The sequence below is a fragment of the Triticum dicoccoides genome, chromosome 5B (assembly GCF_002162155.2).
Source record: "Triticum dicoccoides isolate Atlit2015 ecotype Zavitan chromosome 5B, WEW_v2.0, whole genome shotgun sequence".
Classification (NCBI taxonomy): domain Eukaryota; kingdom Viridiplantae; phylum Streptophyta; class Magnoliopsida; order Poales; family Poaceae; genus Triticum; species Triticum dicoccoides.
Window position 1 is genome coordinate 585531305 of NC_041389.1, and position 19433 is coordinate 585550737.

At 49.0% G+C, this 19433-nt stretch overlaps 1 protein-coding gene across 1 annotated transcript; it reads left to right on the forward strand.

The window, feature by feature from the left end:
* Nucleotides 1-6939: 6939 nt before the first annotated feature.
* Nucleotides 6940-12390, forward strand: LOC119310196. Its single transcript, XM_037586013.1, has 3 exons — nt 6940-7158; nt 7614-7621; nt 12225-12390. Exons 1-3 carry the CDS (start codon nt 6940-6942, stop codon nt 12388-12390), a joined length of 393 nt encoding a protein of 130 aa, XP_037441910.1.
* The last annotated feature ends 7043 nt before the right edge of the window (nt 12391-19433 follow it).

The following is a 19433-nucleotide window of genomic DNA, read 5'->3' on the forward strand; positions in this document are numbered from 1 at the left end:
TCCTCGTGCCCTCCCGCTTCCAAGGTGGGACTAAACGGTGATGCTGTTTCGCGCGGGTGAGGGGAGGGGCTGTGGGCCGGCGGAGTAGAGCGAGTGGTGGTGTGCTTCTATTGGGCCGAACTGGGCCAGCTGGTGACAGTGTTCAACATGGCCTGGTGAGTTCTGCAGATGTTTCGCGTGGTGCAGTTTTCATGTTAGGTGCACCCTGTGGCGTACCCTCGCGTTTGCATGCATGGCGCATGCACGTACGCTCGGTGCTGTTACGTGCACCCCGTGGTTCGTCCGTGTGTTTGCGTGCATCGTGCATGCATGTACGCTCGGTGCTGTTACGTGCACCCCGTGGTTCGTCTGTGCGTTTGCGTGCATGGCGCATGCATGTGTGTCCGTTGTCGTCGGTGGGGTGTGTTTTGGATACGATCGAGTCATTTGATCTGTGTTTTTTTTTCTATCTTGGTTGTACCAAATTTTTGTAGCTGCCGATAGTTTTGTTTCAAGTGCTGATATTTTTGTATCTGCAGATGGATTTGTTCCCGGTGCTGACGAGGCAACCGTTGCATCTGGTGCTTCATATTTTTCTGATTGGTTGCGTCGTACTTCGGTGGTTACTCATCCACGTGTTGTTCCGCTTCGATGTGCGGGTCCTTCTCTTCGACCCGTTCCCTCAGGTTGGTTGTTACGTACATGTGATTATGTTACAAAATTAAAATATTTGTACTAATTCACATATTTTTTCTTTTCCATTTTCCTTTTTAAGTTCTGCCTACGCCGGTTGTCCATGCTGCCGATAGTGATCGTGCTCGACACAAGAGGAAATTGATTCGATCATATCGGTCTGGGAGGAGTAAAGGTTTGTGCTTCTTATTTGTTATTCTACTTAATTTTAATGTTGTTCATGCTGTTTTCATTGGGGAGTGTAATTTTTTTTTCTTGTGTAGTTCGCGTGCTGGGACTCCCTATCCCGAAGGATTTGGTTCATCTCCTCAAGAGTATGGCGATGTGTAATTATTTTTGCATTTTAGTTGTACGTAGCGTGAAATTATTGGTTTAGTAAATATGTTGTTATTGATGCAGCTGTCCAGAGGGGCCGTTCGTATTATGGCAGTTCGGATCTTACATGTCAGTGGTGTGGGGATTTTTATTGGTTTCGTGAGGGCTCAACTTATCACCGGGCGTCTACTATCCGAAGACCTGTTTATATGGGTTGTTGCCGTAGTGGCAAGGTTTCTTTGCCGAAGTTCCGTTTTTGGCCTTCTCCATTGGTTAGATTGATACGGTTTAATGGAGACGTGATTTCTAATAGGTTCATGCGGTTGATTAGGCAATATAATTCAATGTTCTGTTTTACATCCTTGGGTGCTCATATTGATAACATTATCAATGTTGGTGGTGCTCCCTACGTGTTTAAGATGAATAGTGTAAACTTTCTATATTTAGTTACTTTCTACATGATTGCAACCCAATATTGGTTTCTAAATAATATAAAAAAAATCCACACAGAACATAAGCTTAATATGTAAACTTTTCTATTGATCATTTTACAGCTTATGGTTTCTCGTGTGCACAACGAAAACCAACCTTCGGCATTCAAGGAATACTTCATCTTGGATGATTATGCTAAACGGTTAGAGAGGGTGCTAACAACCTGAAGCCTGCCAAATTTAGATGTTGTCCTTGCATCGATGAGATCTTGTGAAGCACCAATTTCTAATCCGCCGCATATGCAAGCGATTCACTGAGTACTAAATAAATATTGGTTCACCTCGGTGTGATATCTATCGGCCATTCTTTGTAAAAAAGTATATAATCGCCAAGGAAAACAACAACATATCTATATTACATGATACCCTTAACATGTGACTAGGTCAACAAGCACAAAGAAGAAAAACCATGAAATCAGCAACATGAGACCATGAAAATAAGAAATAAAAATAAAAATAAATGAAGGAGAACAATATGATATCTCCTTGGTAGCGCAAGTAGAACACTACCAAGAATATATGTCTCCAGTGGCGAAAGGCTAAAAAAATTGAAAGACAACAATATGGTATCTCCTACATAGTTTCAGTTAGAGCACTATCAAGCATATTTCCCTCCAGTGGCAGAGCCACCAGTGCCTCGAATAATCACCGCTCGGGCAACAGCGTCATGGAGATCATCTAGAATCATTGCAGATAGAAGCATAGAGAAGCCAAGTAATGCTGCTAGCAGCCAATTATGAGAAGTAGGATCAACTCTGAGCTCGCGTCCTCCATTGGAGGCATCTTCTCGGTCTTTTGTCACCGGATGAAGAAAAGAGGTGAAAGTTAAGGAAAAGGAATGAGGTACGTTGTGGGATGGACAAAAAAGAGGAGAGTATGTGGTTATTTTTATAGCCCGAATTCGGTGTACGATGGACGAAGTTTACCAGCACCCCTCGCTGGTGTTCAGGAGACGAATCTGCGATCAGTGCCGACATGGTACTGGTCCCTGAGGTGACTGCTCGCTCTATCGGTAGCGAGCACGCCTCACACTACCATGGTACTGCCCTAGATGCGCTATGCCCTAGATGGTACAAGTGGGAGGCGTGCAGGAAAGCATGCGAGCCTGGTATTCAGGAGGCGAATCTGCGAGCAGTGCCGAAAAGGTACTGGTCCGTGAGATGACTGCTCGCTGTATCGGTAGCAAGCACGCCTCACACTACCATGGTACTGCCCTAGATGCGCTATGCCCTAGATGGTACAAGTGGGAGGCGTGCAGGAAAGCACGCGAGCCTGGTATTCAGGAGGTGAATCTGCGAGCAGTGCCGAAAAGGTACTGCTCCGTGAGATGACTGCTTGCTGTATCAGTAGCAAGCACGCCTACTCTATGCGCTAGATAGCACAAATGAGAGACATGCAAGAAAGCGAGCGAGGGAGAAGTAGATGAGACTTGACGAAGAAGTTCATCGCCCCTTGTAATGTGAAATTTATTTACAATCATGATTAAAAAGACTTGTGCCTAGCCCAATTCTTTTGTGGATTTTGATATGTGTATGTATCTTTTTGATTTATGAATTGATCATCGGAGGGGGGGGTGCGTAATAATATGTTTTCCAGTGCTCGATCATCGGTGTTAATAAGGCGAACCTATGAGAAATATAGCAAAGACGCCTCGCACTACCGTGATACTGCCATAGATGCTCTATGCATTAAACGCCACAAGTGGGAGACTTGCCAAAAGTGTGCCACATAGAAGAGGGATCAGACACGAAAAAAAAAGCGTCTGACAATAAATCTTAGGTTCACCATATGAGATTAGGGGAGAGTTGCTCAGTGGAGTGTAGCAAGCAAAGATTTAAAATCTGAAAACAAATCGCTCTCTTTTGCATTTTCCAAGGATCTAGCTAGCAATTATTCAGTTGCCTTTCCAACAGGCATAGATACTAATTAATTTTATTTTTAAATAGAGGATGAGAATGGAGTATATATGGTCACTACAAGGAATACAGCGTATCAAATAGTTGTTCGTCATTTGTACTTACATCAAGTTTAAAAAGTTTTGCTATGTTTTAATTCTTTTCCATGAATTAAATTATATTCTCGATTTATTATGTAATTTTTCATTCGTAGTAATTATTTCAATTTAGGCTGGACCAAAAAGAAAACATCCCACTTTACTTCAAGTTTCTGTCCACTCAATATTTAACATTCTGATACAGCCCATACGGTCAACTTTTGTTGGCCCATATACACTATGCATGCATTTGAGTGGTGCACTATGTCATGATTTTTTTGCCACCTATCAATTTATATGATTACACTAGCTTACACTGTTTATCTTATCAATTGTATGTAGTACAAACCTATAGACGGGCGCGGCGTGCCGCCGCGTGAGATTTGCTAGTAGTTGACTAAGTAACAGCAAAACGTGCTTATCCATATGTGCCATTAGTTAGGCTCCACTTGCACATTGGCAGAAGCAAGGAAAGAGCGGCCGATATAGTGAGATATTAAGGTGTACGTAGGGAACCAGCTGGTGCCGATCTTTGCCTGTGATCAGAGATGAATTCCTCCGCGCAATTAGCTCCGACTTGGAAGTGATCAATGTCAATCCACACATGATCAATTATATGTATCATCGAAGTCACGAAATAGCAATTTAAGATGGCCTATTTGAAGACAAAAGCGCGCGGAGATTTGATCATAGTCCTCAGACAAATTAAATTGGACGACAAAAAGAGCTGGACGAAATGTTCTTCTTCTGTTCTCTTCCCGTGAGGGCAAATTAAACCAGGCGAGGAACACGTAGTTCACTGGTAAACGTAGAACCTGATGGAAATAGGAGTAGCTAGCATAGTGTAAACGGGCAAAAATATAGGCAACAAGGCATGTACTTGGTGGATGTGTCACCTGGCCGGCCGGTAAGCGGGGTACGTGAGTCCATTGTCCATGTGAGGCGAGAGCCAAGGTGCCCTGGGCCTCCCAAACGATATATAAACGAACCTACCACTGTCTGCACACAAGCGAAATTTGTGGCATGCCAACTGACAAAGCGCCCGGATGACTTCTCGGGTGCATTCTATCGTACTTGCTGGGATATCATTAAAGAGGATCTGCTCCTTGTCTTTCAGAGGCTGTTTAATCTTAATGCTCAATCACTGCACAAAATAAACGATGCATTAATTGTGCTGATCCCAAAGAAAAAGGATCCGGTGGGGATTGGAGACTACCGCCCAATCAGTCTAATACACAGCCTTATGAAGGTCATCATGAAAGTTCTTTCTAGGAGATTGTCCCCAAGGCTGCCTGCACTAATTTCTAAATACCAAAGCGCGTTCATCAGCGGGCGCTGCATACAAGAAAACTTCATCTATGTACCACACCTAGCGCAACACTTTCACCGAGCACATGTGCCCTCAGTATTGCTCAAACTTGACTTGGCAAAGGCTTTTGACTCGGTGTCCTGGCCGTGCATTCTGGACATCATGAGAGCTATGGGTTTTGGGGCTCGTTGGTGTGAATGGATTGCCCTAATCCTCTCCTCCTCCTCATTGATGGTCTTGGTTAATGGTGTGCCAACGGAACGAATCTGGCACAAGTGCGGGTTCAGGCAAGGCGACCCACTCTCACCGTTCCTATTTATCATCGCCATGGAGCCTTTGCACAGAATTTTTGACATGGCAAAAGAGCAAGGCATGCTCCCTAAGCTTCGCGGCCGAGCGGCCACAATGAGAACATCACTTTATGCGGATGACTTGGCCCTCTTTGTAAACCCAATACAAGACGACATGAGGATGGTGGGCTACATCTTAGAAACCTTCTAGAAAGTAACTGGCCTAAAGACCAATTATGCGAAGAGTGTCGCATTGCCAATACGGTGTGACAACTTGGACCTACAGGAGGTGTTGTCTCCACTAGGAGTACCCACTGCACGTTTCCTTGCACCTATCTTGGGATGATACTCTCCATCAAGAAGCTTCAGAAGATCCACTATCTCAATTTCATGTCAAAAGTTGACACAAGGATGGCCGGTTGGAAAGGAAAACTCATGTCAAAAGGAGATAGGTTACTTCTCGCAAAGGCCGTCCTACAACCCCTCCCAGTGCATATGCTATCATCTCAGAAACCCCCAAAATGGCTGCTCAAATGGCTCGATCAGCGCACACGGGCTTGGTTCTGGAACGCGAAGGATAAGTGCAATGGAGGGAACTGCAGAGTCAGATGGGATGTGGTATGCCGACCAAAGCAGCTAGGTGGGCTTGGCCTGCAGGACATGGAAAAATTTGCACGGGCTCTTAGGTTGAGATGGATTTGGATCAGATGGACCACATCAAAAATTCCAATCATTGGCGCATATGGCCCTTGCGATGATGAGGACTTCGCTGTCTTTGCAAGCGCCACGCGAGTTACCATCGGTGATGGCAAGACTGCGCTGTTCTAGAAAGATGCGTGGCTGGACGGCATGGCGCCACGGGATGTTGCGCCAGCATTGTTTGCTGCCTCTTCACGGAAAGGAAGAACTGTCTGCGATGCTCATTTATGGGATAATTGGCCGCATGATCTCGAGCGACAATGGCAAGATGAGATGACTGAAGAACTCATTCAGCTATCTGCATTATTGGAGCAAATCGTGCTAAACCCCTCTGTTAGTGACTCTATCACCTGGAAGCTGACCAACGATGGCTTATACACATCCAGCTCAGCCTACCACTTCCAGTTCGAGGGGATGGTCAAATCCGATATCTACAGCACAGTATGGCGAAGTTGGGCTCCTGCCAAATGCAAGCTTTTCCTCTGGATGGCCATGCAACACAAAATCCTCACTGCGGATGTGCTTCTAAGGAGAGGATGGGAGAATAATTATTTTTGTCCATTATGCATGCGTTGTCTAGAAACAGCCGTGCACCTTCTTTCTGAATGTTCTTGGTCTCGAAAGGTGTGGGAGGCCATTGCCACAATGGCAGGACAACGATCATTGTTGCCCTCGACATGGAGCATGGAAGCTACTTTCGTCGAGTGGCTACAGGGACTTAATAACCAATGCACCGATGCAACTCGAGCAAAAGGTGTGAAGGCGCTAGCAACTTTAACCTGTTGGGAAATTTGGCTAGAACGCAACAGAAGAATCTTCAACAAAAAGGAACAACTAGTGCTGACGATCATAAACCGAATCCGAGATGAAGCTGCAATATGGAAACTAGCAGGTTGCCCAATCCCGTTTGACCCAGGCTGAAATATTAGATGGTAATCCTATTTAGTTGCCTAGCAAAGCCGGTAACTGCTGTCTCCAGGTTTTTTGATTCTGTAACCTCGGGTCACTGACCTATCGTTGTACTTGGCCATCGGCCTTACTTCTGCTTAATGAAATCACAACAGCTCTCCTGCCGTCTTTCAAAAAAAAATTGTCTACACACACCACACAAAGGACAAAGCAGAGCCCACCGTGGTTTTCTAGGTAATAATCCAACTTTCAAAGTTAGAGATGGAGGTGGTGGAGCCGGCGGTGGTGGTGAGCTGCGAGTGCTGCGGCCCGGAGGAGGAGTGCACCGGCGAGTATATCGGCGGCGTGAGGGCTTACTTTGGGGGCTGGTGGCTGTGCGGGTTGTGCTCCAAGTCCATCAAGTATGATGCAGGCCGCAGCAAGCGCATCGAGTCCATGGGCGTGGAGGAGGCCGTGCGGGCGGACATGGCGTTCTGCCGTGTCAAGCAGACCTCGACGCCACTGGCTCCGGCGATCACCGGAGATGAAAACGAAAGTGGGTGCGAGAGAGAGAGACCTTTTGCGCTACCAACTACTTGCAAATTTTCTGCTTCTTCTCTTTATTCAGAGTTTGCAACTGAAAACCACAACGGAAACGCGGAGCTCGTGCGAGTAGTGGACACCGCCATCCTAGCGTCCCTGATCGTGCACTTGTGGACACCGCCATGGCGCCTTGATCGTGCACTTGTGCCATCCCATGATCGGGTCAGGGCACAGGTAAAACTTCTAACTAAACCGAGTCGCAGCTCAGGTTATCTCACGAAAAAGAAACTACTGACGAAACTGAAAAAATCGACACCTAAAACCCTAAACATGAACGTGAAGTTTACCCAACAATCACCCCCTAAACTAATCGTTCAGGGAGTCTCCTCGATCATGCCGATGCTTGTGCGTAGCTGCTGCAGTCGAACACGGCCGAGGGGCTTGGTGAGCATGTCTGCAAGCTGAACCTCTGTTGCAACATACTCGAGTTCAATCTTCTTCGCCTCCATGCAATCTCTGATGAAATGGTACCTGAGCTCGATGTTCTTCTATCTGTCGTGCATCACAGGATTCTTTGCAAGAGAAATTGCGGATTTGTTGTCGACCTTGAGTCTTACTGCCTTTTCTTCAACTTCTCTGAACTCACCGAGCAAGCGCGCGAGCCAGATTCTTTGGCAAGCCATTGTTGTTGCTGCGGCGTACTCTGATTCACAGTTGGAGAGTGCCACAATCTTCTGCTTCTACGACTACCAGGTTATCACCCCTCCTCCGAGCAAGAACAGGGTGCCGAAGGTGCTCTTGCGCGTGTCCACGTCGCCGCCTAGGTCACTGTCGCTGTACCCGATGAGTTCAGGCTCACCATCTCCTCTACCGTACTTGTTGCCCAGATGCAGAGTGCCGGCGATGTACCTCAAAATATGCTTGACGGCGGTCCGGTGCTCTTCAGTTGGTGCCTCCATGAAACGTGAAACGTACCCGGCCGAGAAGGTCAGGTCAGGGCGTGTGTGCACCAGGTAGCGCAGGTTGCCAACGACGCTGCAGTACTCCGGTTGCGTCCACTGGTGGCACTGTGCTCTCTTTTGATAGCTTGAAATGGGGCTCCATGGGGGTGTGATAGGGTTTGCAGCCAGCCATGCCACTCTTCTCCAGGAGTTTCCATGCATACGCGCTCTGTGTAATGACAATGCCATCCTCCCTCCGCTTCACTTCAATTCCAAGATAGAAACTCAGCAGGCCTAGATCAGACATCTTGAACAGCTTCTGCATCTCTCCTTTGAACTTGGTGATCTCCGCTGCGTCTGATACAATGATCACCAGGTCATCCATGTACACGCCCACGATGAGGCGTGTGGTCGTCGTGCCCCGCGCGTACACCGTGTGCTCTGACGGGCAGCGCGTGAACCCCAGCTTGCTCAAACAGGTGTCCAGCTTGGTGTTCCACGCCCTGGGAGTTTGCTTCAGAACGTATAGAGCCTTGTTCAGGTGTAGGACGAGGTGCTTCTTGCCGGCAACGACAAACCCTGGCGGTTGCTGCACATAGACTTCCTCCTGAAGTTCGCCGTGCAGGAATGCCAATTTGACGTCCATGTGATGAACGGCCCAGCCCGTGTTCGTCGCGAGCGCTAGCAGCACCCGTACTGACACGAGACGCGCCACTGGGGTGAACACCTCGTCGTAGTCGATGCCGTGCTGCTGTACATAGCCCTTCGCCATGAGCCGAGCCTTGTGCTTGAGCACATCCCAGCGTGCGTCCTTCTTTACCTTGTAGACCCACTTCAGGCCTATGGCACGGTGCCCTGGAGGGAGCGACGTGAGTTGCCATGTTTGATTGTCCTCGATCGAGCTCAGTTCTTCGATCATGGCTCCCTGCCAGCTCGCTTCTTGTTCTGCCTCAGTAAATGAGCCGGGCTCCTCAACTACCAGAAGATGGAGCTCCTCATCAGGATCATATGCCGGGCCGAAATCCAGCATGTTCTATAAGGTGCGGAATCGGTGCTCGCGCTTTGCATCGTCTACCGCATCGAGAACATTGTTGTTGAATGGCGTCGGTGGAGACACGAGTTCCACCCCTCCTGGGCTGGCAGACGCTGGAGTGGATGGCGCTGGAGTTGACGGTGCTGCAGACAACGACGCTGAAGACACAAGTGGCGTGGGCGGAGGCGAGGTGGCCGCACCCCCCACATCTGTCGCCCCTGGAGCTCTCCTCACAAAGTGTTCGACCATGAACGTGTCGGCGCCACTGAACGTGTTTACGGCGCCATCTTCATTTGCCTAGTCCTAGTGTGCCCCTTCGTCGAACACGGCGTCGCACGTGATGTGCACGCGCCCAGTAGCTGGATCATAGGCCCTGTAGCCCTTTGTACCGTGCTCATAGCCGGCGAAGATCATCGGCCGACTGCGATCGTCGAGCTTCTTCAGTCCAGGGCGCGTGCCCTTCACATGCACGAAACAACCAAAGGTGCGCAGGAAATGCACATTCGGCTTGCGTCCATGCCACGCCTCGAATGGTGTCATGCCGTCCAGGCTATTGGTGGGCGCGCGGTTCAGCAGAAACACCGATGTCGTGACCGCTTCGCCCCAGAACTCGCTGGGGACGCGCTTGGCCTTCAGTAGACTCCGGGCCATGCCCACCACTATGCCATTTCGGTGCTCCACCACACCGTTCTGCTGTGGCGAGTACGAGGCGATGAGGTGGCGGCTAACACCTACTCGGCGTAGTATGCCGTGAATGAGCCGGATGTGAACTCTCCGCCGCAGTCCGTCCCAGCATCTTCAGCTTCCGCCCTGACTCTGACTCCGCATGGGCATGCACGCGCTTTATCGATAATGCGGCCTCGTCCTTCGATGCGAGCAGCACAAGCCACATGAACCTTGTGGCGTCGTCCACCAGCAGGAGGAAGTATTTCTTCCCGCTCGGTGTTGCCGGCGAGATTGGGCCGCAAAGGTCGCCGTGCACAAGCTCCAGCCGCTCCTGTGCTCAGTGCTTGGCACGTTGTGCGAAGGACGAGCGCCGCTGCTTGCAGGCCAGGCATGCGTCGCACAGCTAGTCCACCTGCTCGAGCACGGGCATGCCGTGCACCATTTCCTGGCGCGCCAGCTTACGCAGGGCGTCGAAGTTGAGATGCCCGTAGCGCGCGTGCCAGGTCCACGCCGTGTCGCCATCGCTGTGCGTTGCAAGTCACACTGGCTGCACGATTCATAAGGCAACATAATACAGACGATTCGGTGCTCCCTGTAGCTTGGCGAGAAGACGATGCTCCCGATCACGCACAGCGCAGCCTCTCTCATCGAGCTGGCCCAGGCTGATTCTGTGGGAGCGCGGCGGCGGGATGTAGTACACCCCGGTGATCGAGCGGTGCTCGCCGGTCTTGCATGCCAGCAAAATGGTTCCCCTACCGCAGATGTTGACGACGGAGCCGTCGCCAAATTTGACGGTGCCGCTGACGGCCGTGTTGAGCTCGGCGAAGACTGCGCGATCGCCGGTCATGTGGTTGGACGCGCCCGTGTCCAGATACCACACGCCGTTCCTAGCGCCGCCGCTCCCCTCATGCCCGAGGTGAACCTGAACAGCGTCCTCGATGAGGTGTACTGGCATGGCGTCCACGGCGTCAGAGTTGAGGTCGAATAGCCCGCAGGTTTGCACCATCAACAAGCTCTGCTCCTCATCCTCGCCGCCGACCTGGACGAGCTTTGCCTGCTCCTTGGGCCAGGCCTTGCACTCGCGTGCCCAGTGCCCCGCCTGTTTGCAGTAGCGCAGATATCCTTAGACTTTTCCCCGCTGCTGGTGCCGCGGCCGGCGTTCTGGTGACGGCCGCACCCTCTGCCGCGCCCACAGCCACGGCCGTTGCTGCCGGACGATCCATCTCCTTCCCGCAGTTTCAGGCGCGCGAACCACTCCTCCTCCGTGAGAAGAAGTTTTCCACTGCCATCATCGCCGGTGGGAGCGGCGTCCAGCTCGTACCTTTCCCCGGCGGCCTTCAGTCGCCCGATGAGCTCCTCGAGCGCCAGAGTGTTGAGGTCGACCAGTGTCTCGATCGCACACGCCATCTACGAGTAGGCCTTGGGGACGATCGAGAAAAATTTGCGGACGACGGCGGGCTCGCCGATCTTGTCACCAAGCAGCTCAAGCTGAGTCACTAGAGAGGATAGGCGCATACCGAAATCGTCAATGCTCTCGCCTCGTTGAATTTGATCGCCTTGTACTAGCGACGCAGAGACGTCGCCTTGGCCTCACGGACGCCCGCCACACCCAGCCGCATCGTTTTGATCGTGCCCCAGGCGTCGTTCGCCGTGGCCTTGACGGCAAGCGTGGACACCATCTCCGGCGGCACCGATCGCAGCAGGCACTCCATTGCCGTGCGATCTGTTTCTCGCTCTGTGTTCCCGTCTTTGACGGCGACCCAGAGCTGGCGCACCTCCAGCATGACTTGCATCAGGAGGGCCCAGTCGGCGTAGTTTGTGCGCATCAGCATGGGCAAGGCCCCGCAGGTGTCGCGAACGACGCGCTGGTGTACGACCATGGCGCCACCGCCATTGTTCCCTGAATCCACCACACTCTTCCCGGGGCTGTCAGGTCCTGCCATCTCCACACGTGACCGAGCGAACCAGCTCTGATGCCAATTGTCAGGCAGACCTCGGCGCCACTGGCTCCGGCGATCACCAGAGATGAATACGAAAGTGGGTGCGAGAGAGGGAGAGACCTTTTGCGGTGCGAACTACTTGCAGCTTTTCTGCTTCTTCTCTTTATTTAGAGTTTGCAACTGAAAACCACAACGGAAACGCGGAGCTCGTGCAAGTAGTGGACACCGCCATCCCAGCGTCCCTCGTGCTTCGGCCGCCATGGCACCTTGACCGTGCACTCGTGCCATCCCACGATCGGGTCAGGGCGCCGCTAAAACCTCTAACTAAACCGAGTCGCAGCTCGGGTTATATGACGAAAAAGAAACTATTGACGAAACTGAAAAAATCGACACCTAAAACCCTAAACCTGAACTTGAAGTTTACCCAACATGCCGCATCTTCAGGCGCGGCGGCCCCGCGGAGCGCGTGGCCGAGGGCATATGCCAGATGCTTAGGCGCACCGCATGCGAGAAGCAGCTGGCAACCTCATCGTCCTCGTCGCGGCAGACAGCCCCGGCCACGGTGGCGTCAGAGTCCGGGCACCACCGCACCTCGGTGCCGTCCGCCTGAGTTGATGTCTGCTTCTTGCGACGAGGTGATGCTTCGGACATACGTCTTCCACGCCACAAGCTAGCTAGCTATGCCTATATGCATGTGATATGTAGTACATATTTTGTTTTGAATCTATTCCGGAAAATACACACAAGTGTTTGATGGAGTACTATATACGAGGTTAAAGATCAATTAATCTTCACATGAGGATCTTGATCTACCCAACGACCGAGCAGCTGTTCTTGGCCCAAATCCTTTCGAGGTGTAATAATATACCGACTGGTGCAGTGCACATTCGATCGATCTGCTTGAAAGTTCTTTCCTCTTCCGTCAGAATGATCTTGCACTTGTTCTTTTGAGTTTTTTTATTTGTTTCTTTGCGCACCGGCTTCAGTTTTCGACCCGATCGACGAGACGAGGCCATGGCCGGGCCCGTCGGCTTCGTCGTATGTTGCTTTCGCTATCCTCGCCCTCAACACACGTGCAGAAACATGAGAGGTTGATACTGCTAGTGCATGCTCACCCATGGAGAATTTTGTTTAGATAATGGATGGAAGAAAACTTCTCCCGTGGAGAATCAAATGCGAGTCACCCGAAAATTTGTATCCACTGCAAGTTTGTCTGATAGACGTACGTCCTGAGTACAAAAGCTCTGGCATGCTTGACACCAAGCTAACTACTCCATCCGTTCAATAATGTAAGACGATTATGATAATACTGTAGTGTCAAAAAAAACGTCTTACATCATGGGACGGAGGGAGTACTTTTCTCACGGGTGCCAATCTAATAAGTACTCCACTTAGCTTTCCTTCTGTGTCCCAGAAAAACTGCACAGTGCACACATGTATACATGAGCTCTTTTACAGTGATTGGGGCAGTACTCAGAGTGCTGCCGAGCACCGGCCCCTCTAATTTTTGTTAGCCGTCCGATTTCAGAGGATTAAAAATAATTAGATTAAAATAATTAGATTTAATTTGTTAATCCAAGAAGGGCATAACGATCCAGGATGAAATATTTTTTTCTACCGATCACCTGCACGACCAGAACCATGTCTAATCGATCCAGGTCGAGGTCAAGACCTTGTCCTCGCCCCCTTCACTGTCCCCGTCGTGCATGGCGAGAGGAATCAATTCACCGTCCTCGTCCTCGTCCTCCTCTCCTTCACTGTCCTCGACGTGACCGGCAACAAGAAGAAGAATAAGGCACCACATCCGCACCGGCGGAATCGGTGGCGACACTATTAATCTGGAGGAACTTGATGCCGACCAATCCCGTCTCTTCCCGTCTGCCATCCTAAGGTATGAATTGACTTGACTCAGATTCGTAGCCTCCTCTTCCTACTTAGTTTTGTCATCATCAATTTAGGTTTCCGTAGTGCATGCAAAATAATTTAGGTTTTTTCGTCATCGATGCTTAGTTTAGTAGTTTTTCAACGTTGATGCTCGGTTGGCCTCACATGTACAATGACCAAAGTTCAATATTCCACACAAGATTTCATACTGCCTTTTCATGCACTTGTTTTTGCGTGTGAGCTATTTTTCATCTACAACATGGATAAACAACAACTGTGCATTTTGTATGTTATATGCAGGAAGATATGGCGGATATAAGTGATGGGTGTATGTTTGAGCACTATCATATTGCTAACAGGATATTTCATAGTGAGGATGAAGATTATAGATTCTATAACAAATATGCTCTTTAGAAAGGTTTAAGTGTGCGGAGAAGCTATATTGAGTGGGATGGATCCAACAATCATATAATTTTGAGGAAAATTGCTTGCAGTCGTGAAGGGGTGAAGAGAAGCGCATGCAGAGGAAGATGGAAGATAGAAAGAGGAGGCCACGTAATATAACTCGTGTTAGGTGTAAAGCTAAATTGGTCATTGCAAGATAGGAGTAAATAGGTCGATGGTTTGTGAAGGATTTAATCGATGAACACAACCATCCTCTAGCCCCACGGGACCTTTCGTGTCTTTTATGTTCACGCAGAAGAATTAGCGATGAGCGGAAAGCAGACATTGCAGACATGAAAAAATGTGTGATCCGCGAACACCATATTTTAGATGTTTTGTGCATGCAATACGGTGGATATGATCAGGTTGGATGCATGAGGAGGGACATTTACAATTTCTGCCATGCTAGTAAGCAGGAATCAATCGCAACCGGTGATGCTCAAATGATGATCAGTCACATGATGGCGCAGCGAGAGTAGGATCCAGATTTTTTTCTTCAAGTACTTGCTTGATGAACTTGGCTGTCTAAAGGGACTGTTCTGGTCTGATAGTCAATCCCAACTTGACTACGAGGCTTTCAGAGACGTTATTGTTTTTGATAGCACATACAGAACCAATAAGTACAATATGCCATTTGTGTCGTTTGTTAGGTTGAATCACCACCACAACACTATTATTTTCGGATGTGGTATCATTTATCATGAAACAAGCCATGAATACAAGTGGATGTTGCGGAGCTTTTCTGATGCCATGGGACAGAAGAATCCGATATCTGTGATCACAGACGGGGACCCTGCAATGCAGAGTGCAATCAGGGTGGTCTGGCCTGACTCAAACCCCATGTTGTGTATATGGAACATTCAGTAGAACATTGTATGTCATCTGCATGATGACGCGGTAAAGGAGGAACTCAAATATTTCATATATGATTAATCTTCCATTGAAGAGTATGAGAGAAAATGGATAAAATTCTTACAACAGAATAAAGTAACCAGTGAGGAGTCCAAGCTGTATCAGATGAGAAAGTTGTGGTGTTCTCCATATCTTGAAGGGTGTTGTTTCCTAGGTTTGAGTAGTAATCAGCAGAATGAGAGCTTGAACTCTGTGTTACATACGCATCTTGAGGGTAAAATGATGTTGTTTCAAATGCTAAAGCACTATGAGTGATGCCTTGCGTCGTGACACTTGAACGAGTCTCTCCAAGACATCGAGGCCTTGAAGTCGATTTCATTTAGAGAGGAAAATGCTTCAGTTATTGAGAAACATGCCACAAAAGTTTTCACTCCTACTGTATTTAAATTGGTTTTATAGAGCATAAATATTGTCAACCAATATATGACCACAGAGGTACTAGGCGCATCAGATGTTACCACCTATGTTCTGTCTAAGAAGGAAAGAATGGATAAAAAGTTCAAAGTGCACAACGAGGAGCAGGAAGGTCTTTTGCACATAATCAGTTGTTCTTGCCATAAGGTGGAATGCGCAGGCATACCATGCTCTCACATTTTTACACATTGGTAATTTTACAAGATGAAAGACTACCCAGGTGTTGTGTTCCCACTAGGTGGACAATGAGTGCAAAATTTACATAAACACTTTCAAGAAAGAGCGAGAGATGTATGACTATTCGGCAAGCCTGCAGAGGTACCGTAGTTGCGGAATTTTAGGTACACAACATGTTTCAAGGAATATGCCACTCCGATGAGCCGTATCAGCGTCTAAAGATGGTTTTGGATGCACAAGATGATATCAAGGAATGAACTATTGAACAAGCTGACAGCAAGGAATCAACTAACGCTCACAGCACCAACATTAGGTTTGGCCCGCTGATGCTGCAATCGGCAAACCTTGATGATGAAGGTTTGGATAAGGTTCTGGATCCCGTGCATGTGCCAGGCCGAGGTGCACCAAAGAAAAGGCTACACGCAAAGATGACGAATACCAGATCAGACGGTAAATGTGGCTTTTGCAAGGGGCCACGTCACAATCGACGTAAATGCATCCAATTGTTAGAGGTAGCAAATATGTCCAAATTTAATTTTGGATGTGTTTTACTCATTAATAGAGTGCATGACATTAATTAGATTCTTCTGTGTAGGATCTCGAAGCTGAACTCTGATAGATACGACTTTGTGCACATGGTCGGGGTGTATGGAATCGACGATGAACCTGATAGTGTGTGCCATGTTGTATGTTTAGTATCGTGTGACATGGTGTTTAAAATCGACTTCATCTTGTTAGTTATTTAGTGACTTGTGGATTTTTTTTATGTATTACTCAGCGAATTGGTGCTCCACTGCCTTGTAACCGTATGACTTCGAGATCTTTGGTTTGCATTTTCTATGTGACCTTTTGATACGTCTCCGTCGTATCTATAAATTTTTATTGTTTCATGCTAATATTATACAAAGTTCATATACTTTTGGCAACTTTTTATACTATTTTTGGGACTAACATACCGATCGAGTGCCCAGTGCTAGTTCCTGTTTGTTGCATGTTTTTTGTTGCGCAGAAAATCCATATCAAACAAAGTCCAAACGCGATAAAATCTTACGGAGATTTTTCTGGAATATATGTGATTTTTGAGAAAAAGAATCAATGCGAGACGATGCCCGAGGGGCCCACAAGGCATAGGGGCGTGCCCCAGGGGGTAGGGAGTGCCCTGGACCCTTGTGGCTACCTCGTGAGGCGGTTGGTGCCCTTCTTTCACCGCAAGTTAGCTAATTTCCGGCTAAAAATTGTGTTAAAATTTCAACCCAATCGGAGTTACGAATCTCCGAGAATTTAAGAAACGGTGAAAGGCCAGAAACACAAAACGCAGAAACAGAAGGAAACAGAGAGAGCGATCCAATCTCGGAGGGGCTCCCTCCCCTCCACCACCATGGAGGCCAAGGACCAGAGGGGAAACCCTCCTCCCATCTAGGGGGGAGGTCAAGGAAGAAGAAGGAGGGGTGCTCTCTCCCCCTCTCTCCCAGTGGCGCTGGAACGCCGTCGGGGCAATCATCGTCTGACGGCGATCTACACCAACACCTCCGTCATCTTCCCCAACATCTTCCTCAACCCGCTGTACGCTCTACTTGAACATGATGCTTTATGCTTCATATTATTATTCAATGATGTGTTGCCATCCTATGATGCTTGAGTAGATTTTTGTTGTCCTATTGGTGATTGGTGAATTGCTATGATTAGTTTAATTTTCTTATGGTTATGTTGCTGTCCTTTGGTGCCCATCATATGAGCGCGTGTGTGGATCACACCATAGGGTTAGTTGTATGTTGATAGGACTATGTATTGGAGGGCAAGGGTGATAGCAGCTTCAGCCTAGCATAGAAATTGATGGATACGAGATTGAAGGGGGGCTAATATATATTAGGATTTTTTACATCTGTGCCCATGGTTCCTTAGCTCTACTCATTCATCTCCACACTCTTAAGTTTTGCTCAGTTTTCCCCACTCCCTTGCCCGAAACCCTCAGAACAAGTCACAACGAACGTTGTTGTTGGGTCAGTGCTTTGACCGTTAACTCCGACGAGTGGAGCTGCGTTGGGCGGTGTCGTTGTTCGACCGTTGGGCTGTGGTTTCGTTGGGCCATCCCTTGCATTAAACGCCTGCGTGCATCGCCACGGCAGAAGCCTGCTATGCATGCACCCAGCAAGCCTACCTGCATGCGTCGATGCGCGCCACCACGATGCACCGACCGAGCCTGCATGCGCCAATGCATGCCGCCACGATGCACTGATCGAGCCACTTTCGTGCACGCCAGCTGCTACGGGTGCAGCGACGGTCGCTGCCGCTGGTTCCTCTCTTCTCGCACGCTTGTCTCCTTGATTTAGAGCATCGTTTTTTATGATCAGTTGCAGCCTTTTCGATCCACTCGCATCTGCATCGGTTTTTCTACGACAAATAAATTGAACAAATATGTTTTATATTTTTGTGGCTGCATGCACTAGCTAGGTGGCTACATATTTGTGGCTTGTGTAAAAAAAAGAAGGGTTCGTTGTGGCTGCATGCACTAGGTGGTTACTAACAAAGCGAGCTCTCTAAGAAAACAATCAACAAATATGTAGATAGGGCCAACAAGCCCATATCACGATCACATAGTTGAAACTAGGAAGAACTTCATAATAGAATAGATAGAAAACTTAATAATAGAACTTACTAAAACGGACAACAAGCCCATAGCATCTCCAACATAGTTCAATTACAACTTAACATAACATAGACTCAAAAAACAAAAATAGATAGAGGGTTTAGAACCCTAGACGCCGCCTTCTCCACCTCACTCCTCCTCTGGGCGCCCTTCACTGCTCCACCTGGGCGTTGTCGATGGGGTACGAAAGAGTGTGCATGCGCGACTCGATGGGGAAGATGTTGGTGTACTCCGTGAACATGTTGTCGGTGGTGAAAGCGATGAACTAGCAACCACACCAAAACACCCGGCCGAGGAGATAGAAGGCGTCGAATGTGTTGGTGAAGTGGGCGAGGAGAGCAACCACCACCCCGTTTTGGATGACCTCCTCGACACGGAACATCCTTGGAGATCCCCGCGAGAGGTGGTGGTAGCCGAATGCGAGGAAGAACTCAGTGAAGTTCTTTGCGGTCCTCCATCTTGATATCGCCCACACACGTAGTGTGTGCTCAACGTACACGCCAGGAGGGTAGAGCCTCCCGACACAGTGGGTGGAAAGTGGTAGGTTGGTCTGGTGCACTGCATGGCTGAGGATGTGCTAGAAGAAGGAGAAATGGTCGAAGAGCAAGAAGGGAAGATGGCAGAGAGGATGGGAGATGAATGAGGGATTACAAAGGCAGAGGGTCACTACTAGGGAAAACCTTATACACAGCATCTTAGCAGTAGCGCTGGACAAATATGGGTGCTACTGCTAATTAGTAGTAGCACGTTTAAATAAACCACGCTACTGCTACTACTTTAGCAGTAGCGGTGCTATGACAACTCGCTGCTGCTATGTTTGTACCGGGCGCAGATGGCTAGCCCCACTTAGCAGTAGCGAGTATCTCTGGCCAGCGCTACTGCTACATCCCATAGCACTAGCGCGTACTAGGAAAATGCGCTACTACTGAATTACCTTATCCTACACACGCCCGACCCTCTCACTCACTCTCCCTCTCACTCTCACTCTCGCCCGCGCCGGTTCCGTCGTCCGCCGCCGCCGCGCTGCTCCTCTCCATCGAGGTACTCCCTTCGTCCCGCCTCCTTCCTCCTTCCTCCTCCCCTCCCTCCGGCCTCCCTCCTGCCACCGCCCCTCCCTCCTCCTGCTCCGGCCGCCCCCTCCATCCTCCTCCTCCGGCCGCCCCCTCCCCTCCTCC

Excerpts from the sequence above, each read along its gene's own strand:
- LOC119310196 (XM_037586013.1), top strand. The coding sequence starts at position 6,940 with ATGGAGGTGGTGGAGCCGGCGGTGGTGGTGAGCTGCGAGTGCTGCGGC.